A 9,301-nucleotide genomic window follows, 5' to 3' on the forward strand; every position below is an offset into this window, starting at 1 on the left:
TACAATTAAAGCACCTCACCACCATGGGACTGACAAATCTATAGCCTTGTCATGTATTTGGCTCAGATCTGCATTCACTGCTTCCTAGATAACAAAACGCTTAGTCCCTCAACATATTGTAAATGGTGGTCATACGAAAAGGGAACTTGTCCAGGATGAGTTTATAGCAGCGTCATGTGAAATGACCGTAAAGGAGGGGTGAAAAATCCTGCACTGACTTGAGGCTGCAGGTTTCTGAATGTTGGATCATTCCGCAGGCTCGCTACTGTCAGTTGCACAAGGATACAAGGATTCACCCCCCCCCCCCCCCCCCCGTACTGACCCTGACATGTAACATCTTCAGCTCCACTTCTTACAAATTCTGTTCTTGTCATGACTGTCAACATTGTGTCCTATACATTTCAAATGCCTTTAACTTGCATCAGTGACCTCTTTGCCATACCTAGCTTCCTCAATGTACAAATCTAATGTAGCCTGGACATGAAAGTGTCCTTACATCAGACAGGCTGGTGTATGGCACACAGGGGTCTGCTTAGCTGTACTAGGGCTGATATATTCAAATGGTTCCAGTGTTGGGAAATGCTAATGACTAATACTCACAAAGCTTCACTCTTGCCCTTTACTAGGTTAAACATAGACCGAAGCCCAACTATATGAGGAAGCAGCCGGACATCACTTCAGCCATGAGGACCATACTGGTGGACTGGCTTGCTGAAGTCCGGGAAGAGTACAAGCTCCGCAGTGAAACCCTGTTTCTTGCAGTCAACTACCTGGACAGGTTTCTGTCTTGCATGTCTGTATTGAGGGGAAAGCTGCAGCTTGTTGGAACGGCCGCTATTCTCCTGGCCTCGTAAGTGTCTTTATGAAACAAACTTAGAGTTTTTGTTTTTTCCATGTCATTAGGGGACACAGGAAATCATGGGTGTATGCATCTACCACTAGACAGTGTAATCTGCTCAGTGTGTTTATTGCAGCTGTACTGAAAGGTAATATCCCCATATAGGGAATAAGTGATTTCTTCACCCCCTCGCCCACTCCATAAAGTACTGTTTCACATTTTAGGCTAGGTTCACACTTCCGTTAAATTTGTATCAGTCACAATCCGCTGCTCTGGTAAACAACGGAATCCGTTTAGCAGATTCCATTGTTCCCATAGACTTGTATGAGTGGCATATTGTGACTGATGCTGCGTTGCACACTCCGCCCGACTGATCAGTCGTGGAACGACTGACCGCGGGGTGGAAGTAACGCAGCCTGTAACGTTTTTGAACAGTGCAATCCGTAGGATTTCGCTGCGCATGTTCTTTGGCTCCCTGCACACGTAACCAGGATGCACTTTGGTTAGTTACCCGATATTTCCCTGGTTATGTGTGCAGGGAGCCAGCACTAAGCGGTGTATGCTGGTAACCAGTGTAAATATCAGGTAACCAAGCAAAAAGATGCAGGGAGGCAGAAACTTCACTATACACACGGCTCCGCCCACAACTGAGTACGACAATTCTGTTCTGTCATCCGTTGTACAATGCATCAGTCGCATGCGTCAAGCAATGCATGTGACTGATGCAAAACGGAAATGTGAACCTAGCCTTATAAGATGCATGCCAAAACTAGAGGGGGGAGGGGAAATGGGGTTCATCTTATAATCAGGTGGTGCAACAGGTGTCCCGGTTGCTCATTGCGGGTGCTGTGAGGCAGGAGCAACTTCCAGAAACTTTCGCTGGTGTGGGCTTCAAAGAAATGGCACCTGGAGTCGGGGCGCACAGAGCTCAATCTGTACACACTCCGCCGTCAGGTGCCATTTTTCTTAACACCACTGCTGGTCGCTCAATGGGCCAGAGGCAGTTCGTACACAGATGAGATCTTGAGCAGAGCCCAATCTGTGTATACGCTGACTCGGGGTGCCATTCGTTGAACCGCACCACCAACATATTAGGATGGCAGCCCCAACCACAAAGCACACATGACCTGTAGCATCGCCCCAGCCTACTGACGCCCCCACCCTGCCTCTCCAGCACATCCAATAAGCTACACTCAACTCATAACCCCACCCCCCCCCCCCCCCCCCCTCATTTTCCTCCCAAATTTTTTGGGGGAAAAGTGCATCTTATCCCAAAAATGCAGTACATATTTGGTATTGTAGGGGTTTGTAACAACCAAATTTATAAAACTGACGCTAGTTAACACTTTCAGTGAACACCATTAAACTAACCATCTTATCCTACAGCTGACAAAATGGAATAAAACGTGATCAATCATATACAAATGGTACCAAAAACAAGGATACAGCTCCAGCAAAAAATAAAAGCTCAGATTACAGAAATCCAAAATTATTTTTTAAGAGTTCTTAGTGTTAAAAGTAGCTAAACATTAAAATAGATGTGGCATCGCTAGAATTGTACAGACCTGAAGAATAAACCTGTTTATCACTACACTGAACGGCTTTAAATAAAACAATGAATTGCTGTTTCTTGCTTGTCACAAAGCAATCAAAAGAACATTATAGCCCAAAATGGTACCAAACTCCAACTCTCTCCAGAAAAACAAGCCCTTACATAACTGTCAGCAAAAGTGCGGTCATCAACTTCTGTTTACCTTTTGGAAAGATGGACAACACTGTACATTCTAGAGTACATATTTACTATGGGACACTAATGTTTTACTAGTTTGCTGGTATAATGTATTGCATTACAGTGAACGTGGAAGGCAAAGAGAGAGAAAGCGATCCGGCACAAATTCTCCTTAAGTTAAAATATTCAAGTCTTTATTTGGACATGGTTAAAAAATACACATCGTGAAGACCAAAAAAATCCATTCAGATGGTGCAAGTTCAGATCATGAAGGCTTTACGCGTTTCGGACTAATAACATAAAAACAAAACAAGTCCTTAATCATAAGTGCTTCATGAAGCCAGGGGAGCTACTAAAATAGCCTAAGCGTTAAGGTGAGGAGGAGGGAGGGGTGAGGGTATGCTAATTGCTCTGAAAGGAACACAGGGGAGAGGAAGGGAGGGAAGACAGGTGAGGGTTTGGATGCTTATTTTGTCTTCCCATATTATAGAGCTACCATTAAAGCTTGAAAAATGGGGGTTAAAGATTAACCGTGATTTACAGGGATTGATGTAAATATAAGGCTCTGAAGTTAACTAAAGTAACACCCTTTCACCTTTCCACATAGTTATATTAGACTCAAAGGATTGATATTTGCGACTGTAGAATTGATCTCAGGGAATAAATAATGTATATATGTAAGCACATGTATTTATTATGATTGGGTAGTATACTATATTTTGAATGTCACAACCCGTCTCCGGTGCTCATGGAAAATTAAAAAGGCAAAAAAGCTCGAGCAATGACATTCTTGCTTATAATAATCAAAACAACAGTGCTTATTAATTTTGTTCAACAGTTCTAAATAGGAATGGGCAAAAATAAATATTATGGTCATAATTAATGGGAATAAAGGGAAAAGAAAAAAGAAAAAAAGAAAAAGAAAGAAAGAAGTGAAGGGAAAAAAGAGAGAGAGGGGAGGGGGGGGAGGGGAAAGATCAACCATTCGGGAAATAACCATGTCTAGTAAACGGTGATAATTTAGTCAGACACTAAAAATACCCATTGTTAATCTATATGATTGATCCCTAATTGAAAATAAATGTAAAGAGCTGAAAAGATGAAAATAGAGAAGTAAATAAATATAAATGAAAATAAATATGTGTAACACGATCTAATTGTGTTATTATTCCGTTGTTATTCTTTTTCTTGATTTCATTATCTTATTAATTTCATCTATAATTTAGCTATAAAATTATATATATTAAAGAGTGAAAGGAACCTAGTTCATTAAAGAGCGCTATTGGCGATCACATAATTTAATATGGGATAAATAATTCCCAAATAACGGTGTCAGGACAAGATATGGAATTAAGAAACAGACGATAATTAAATATGCTCCTATATTTAAATTGCTATATGGCCTGGAATAGAATATGTTATTATATCCAAAATTAAAATAAAAATGGAATAAGACGCCTATAGCTAGATAAAAAAGGTCCTTTTAAATGAACAAGTATAACTCTATAAATGAGATGGGATAACAATACAAAATGAAGGAAGGTGAAATATGTATATATATTTATAAACATATATCTGTAAGGAGTGGGAAAAAAATAGATAAATATGAATGTCAAATAATTGAATGGAAAAAACTATCACCGTCCAACTAATAAACAACCTCCTCCTGACAAGTTCTAATCCATAAAAAATGTAGATAAGGATGGATAAATCGCAGATCCGAACGATAATTAAATCCATTCGGATATCTATCTGCGATTTATCTTTTAATTATACACCAGAATTTACCTAGGGTTAACCATATAAAACATCATGACTGCTGGTAATACCATACAGGCTTCCTGACCATTGCGATTTATTTCCACCTCTACTCTCACTTTACCCCCCCCCCCCCCCCCCTTTCTTTTCTCCTTTTCATCCTTTATTCACATATATATATTTTTTACCATTATATATATGTAATTTTACATCCATCCTTATCTACATTTTTTATGGATTAGAACTTGTCAGGAGGAGGTTGTTTATTAGTTGGACGGTGATAGTTTTTTCTATTCAATTATTTGACATTCATATTTATCTATTTTTTTTCCCACTCCTTACAGATATATGTTTATAAATATATATACATATTTCACCTTCCTTCATTTTGTATTGTTATCCCATCTCATTTATAGAGTTATACTTGTTCATTTAAAAGGACCTTTTTTTATCTAGCTATAGGCGTCTTATTCCATTTTTATTTTAATTTTGGATATAATAACATATTCTATTCCAGGCCATATAGCAATTTAAATATAGGAGCATATTTAATTATCGTCTGTTTCTTAATTCCATATCTTGTCCTGACACCGTTATTTGGGAATTATTTATCCCATATTAAATTATGTGATCGCCAATAGCGCTCTTTAATGAACTAGGTTCCTTTCACTCTTTAATATATATAATTTTATAGCTAAATTATAGATGAAATTAATAAGATAATGAAATCAAGAAAAAGAATAACAACGGAATAATAACACAATTAGATCGTGTTACACATATTTATTTTCATTTATATTTATTTACTTATCTCTATTTTCATCTTTTCAGCTCTTTACATTTATTTTCAATTAGGGATCAATCATATAGATTAACAATGGGTATTTTTAGTGTCTGACTAAATTATCACCGTTTACTAGACATGGTTATTTCCCGAATGGTTGATCCCCCCCCCCCCCCTCCCCCTCTCTCTCTCTCTTTTTTCCCTTCACTTCTTTCTTTTTCTTTTTTTCTTTTTTCTTTTCCCTTTATTCCCATTAATTATGACCATAATTATTTTTGCCCATTCCTATTTAGAACTGTTGAACAAAATTAATAAGCACTGTTGTTTTGATTATTATAAGCAAGAATGTCATTGCTCGAGCTTTTTTGCCTTTTTAATTTTCCATGAGCACCGGAGACGGGTTGTGACATTCAAAATATAGTATACTACCCAATCATAATAAATACATGTGCTTACATATATACATTATTTATTCCCTGAGATCAATTCTACAGTCGCAAATATCAATCCTTTGAGTCTAATATAACTATGTGGAAAGGTGAAAGGGTGTTACTTTAGTTAACTTCAGAGCCTTATATTTACATCAATCCCTGTAAATCACGGTTAATCTTTAACCCCCATTTTTCAAGCTTTAATGGTAGCTCTATAATATGGGAAGACAAAATAAGCATCCAAACCCTCACCTGTCTTCCCTCCCTTCCTCTCCCCTGTGTTCCTTTCAGAGCAATTAGCATACCCTCACCCCTCCCTCCTCCTCACCTTAACGCTTAGGCTATTTTAGTAGCTCCCCTGGCTTCATGAAGCACTTATGATTAAGGACTTGTTTTGTTTTTATGTTATTAGTCCGAAACGCGTAAAGCCTTCATGATCTGAACTTGCACCATCTGAATGGATTTTTTTGGTCTTCACGATGTGTATTTTTTAACCATGTCCAAATAAAGACTTGAATATTTTAACTTAAGGAGAATTTGTGCCGGATCGCTTTCTCTCTCTTTGCCTTCCACGTTCCTTGTTACCGGTCGGGTTAGACCGAAGGATCCCGGGCACCCGCAAGGCTGAACAGTCCGGGCAGCAGGTGAGCTGAAGAAACCTTTTCTTATTCTTATTGCATTACAGTACCTGTCTGGTACACTAACAAAATGCCTGTTAGACTTTGCCTGGAGCAGAGTCTAACAGGCCACTGTAGCTGGCAGACCCAGAGGTCAACCCACTGACCTTGTAATGCCATGGCACCACAATCTGTCCCCTGTGATTTGTCAAGGTGTTCCCTAAATGCTACAATTACTATTAATCATAACATTTGGGGAATTAACAGCAGGGGTCAGTGTAAACACAATTCATGGCTGTTGCAGCCAAAGCTCTTCTATAATTGCATGAAGTTTAGATCATTTTTTGGGAATGCCTTCCTTACATGACAAACTTGCATCAGATGTCATAGTGAAGGGGTTAAGGTTTTCTTGTGGGGATTTTCCTCCCAGGAATACATGCTGGCTGTATCCAGGGAGCTTCTGCCTGGACTTTCATTCTTCAGCTCCTCCAATATTGCTTTATCTTTATGTTGTGTTCTCTCCTACCTTTTACCATGGAAGGCTGGTTTTGCACATCTGACTATGGTCTGTACATTATGTGAAATTTAAAAATGGTAAGTTAATGAGACTCTTGAAGGTTATTTAACTTTGCCTTTAGGAAAGAAATTGAGTCTTTAACCACTGGTTACCTAAAGCAAACTGATCACTGACTAGTGTACAAAAGGTGGTATATGAAGCTTTTGGCTTTCAAGAACTGTATAGACACAAACATTATCTGTACAGAGTAGTGTAATATTCCTGCACTCTGGAAATGCTGTGAACTAGAAGAATTGGGTTTAAAAAAATGGCACAACCTTTCTTCCTAGCAAATATGAGGAGATCTATCCTCCCGATGTGGATGAGTTTGTGTACATCACTGACGACACCTACACGAAGAAGCAGCTTCTGCGCATGGAGCACCTACTGCTGAAAGTTCTGGCCTTCGATCTGACGGTCCCAACAATTAACCAGTTCCTCCTGCAGTATACTCACAAGCAGAGTGGCAGCACCAAGACCGACCACCTGGCAATGGTAATGTTGGCCAACATCTAATCTAGAGCTTACATTTTAATTGCTAACGGTAGTATGTCATATGGCCAGCTTTTATCTGAATATTTAGGTTTTTGTTTTTCCTCAGTACATGGCAGAGCTCACACTTCTCCAAGAAGAGCCTTTCCTGAAGTATCTTCCGTCGGTTACAGCTGCTTCTGCTTATTGTCTTGCCAACTATGCAATAAACAAAACTTTCTGGGTGAGTTGACTTGACTAAGTCAATGTGATTCAGAAGGAAACACTGGCCCTCTAGTTATTGGGCAACTTGCAGGCTCTTGTGCAGCACAGGCTCTTGATAGCCCAAAGTCAGTGTGGCCCAACAGGTCAACCATTAGTCTCAAAGTTACAAGACCATTCCTAGCCAGTCCGCAATTGCCATTGTAAGGGGGTATCAGGCTTAGCCACCCCAGACCTACAAATCCAATGTTTGAAGTTGATATAATGGTGTAGTGGGTACAAACAGCCACTAGGTGGCCACGTAGTGTAAACTGCTTCCCTGGTCCTCTTGGAGGAGTTAATAGCAGGGAGGAGCTTAGGTTGTAAAAAAGGTTAGGAAGACAAATGGCAGGAGAGTCCGTAAGGGAGAGTAACAGACCACATCTGTGGGGAGAGGCAAGCCCCCCCCCCCCCCCCTTCCCCCTTAGTTAATGACTTTCAGGTCGAATCAATGTCCCAGACACGCAGGGCTCTAGTGAGGAGGACTGTCCAAACTGCATCCCAAGGTGTATGAGAAGTCAGTGTGGCTTGGGTGGTAGCAATTCCCTGGCAGATTCCAAAGAACCCCCTTTATCAGAAGGTCAGTGGGCTCTGCAGCAAGGGGTAGGTACTGACAAAACTGGGCACAGGAATGCTATCACAGAAGGGCATCTTCAGTAGCTTTCAGCTAAATTCCTGTGGGTTAGACAAGGTGTGAGAATTTTATTTTTCCTGCAGAAAAAGCACTGCAAAAATTGTACTGTGAACATAACCTTAGGCTTACTGTCAATGTTGCATCACATGCCTAATCCAGAACTTTCTTTCCACAGCCTGAGACTCTCCAAGCCTTCACTGGCTATAGCCTGAGTGACTTGGCACCTTGTATCATGGACCTGCACAGAGCCTGCCTCAATGCACCACATGAAGTACACCAGGCCGTCAGGGAGAAATATAAGACACCAAAGTAAGTTTTGAGGAGTGGGGATTTAGATCTACATTTTCTTCTCCCCTGACACATCTATCAATCTGCTATCTTGCCTTCTGTCTTGCAGGTACATGCAGGTCTCCCTTCTGACTCTGCCTGCGTCTCTTCCTCTTTGATGAACCGGCAATGACTTTTTGTAGCACTTACCTCAAGATCAACGGAGTTGGTCTAGTTTTTAGATGGACACTGCTGGCAAAGTGTCGGGCTTTTAAATATTAGATTTTAATTTTTATTTACACATAGAATTTTAATTTCCTGTAACACAAACTGAGGTCTGGCCTGAGCAGTCCTGTGAACCGGACTACATGACTTGGAATGGGCACGTTGCAATAGAGGAACTGCTCCGGCCAAACTTGTCCACTGACGGTGAAACTAGGTTATATTGGCTTATTTCTTTTAACTAAATAAAAGCTACATTCCTTCAATAGTGAGCATGGTCAGTTAATAATCTAATACTGGCGATTGCCTTTAGTGGAATAGGCTTTCATTGTCAATGAATGTCCTTGTAAGTGGTTTTAATAAACTTTCTCACTTCTGCAGATGTCTATGTGATCACTGTTTAGTACCTTAAGCCCACAACGATTGGTGGAGATAGGCCTGTGGCATGGTCCACTAGCCACAATGGGGCCATTCACTGTTGTGCTGATGCCTTGCTCTTCTCAGCAGTACGGTCTGCGTGCCACAAGCTTCCGTGACAGGCTTTGGTGCCAACAGCCTGGAATTTCAGACTTCTGTTGCCAAGTCCTTCTCAAAGTTACTAAGACTCTTTTGGTTTTGCTATACATGCATGTCTATTCCAACTTCGAATGGGAGTTGAGGCCTTAGTTTGTATAAGGGATCAATAAAGTGACTAAGACAAAAGCAAATGTTACAGCAATGGATGTCACTGGTA

The 9,301-nt window shown here is 40.3% G+C and overlaps 1 protein-coding gene across 1 annotated transcript in view; it reads left to right on the forward strand.

Moving 5' to 3' along the window:
* Window positions 1-8,913, forward strand: part of CCNA1 (cyclin A1) — an 11,376-nt gene extending 2,463 nt beyond the window's left edge. The window contains exons 3-7 of the mRNA XM_075333939.1: window positions 627-850; window positions 7,004-7,208; window positions 7,315-7,428; window positions 8,255-8,388; window positions 8,477-8,913. Of these exons, the coding sequence (XP_075190054.1) occupies window positions 627-850; window positions 7,004-7,208; window positions 7,315-7,428; window positions 8,255-8,388; window positions 8,477-8,525 (726 nt within the window). The 3' untranslated portion in view covers window positions 8,526-8,913. The remainder of the gene's footprint in view (window positions 1-626; window positions 851-7,003; window positions 7,209-7,314; window positions 7,429-8,254; window positions 8,389-8,476) is intronic.
* The last annotated feature ends 388 nt before the right edge of the window (window positions 8,914-9,301 follow it).

The sequence above is a fragment of the Anomaloglossus baeobatrachus genome, chromosome 2 (assembly GCF_048569485.1).
Source record: "Anomaloglossus baeobatrachus isolate aAnoBae1 chromosome 2, aAnoBae1.hap1, whole genome shotgun sequence".
Taxonomy (NCBI): Eukaryota; Metazoa; Chordata; class Amphibia; order Anura; family Aromobatidae; genus Anomaloglossus; species Anomaloglossus baeobatrachus.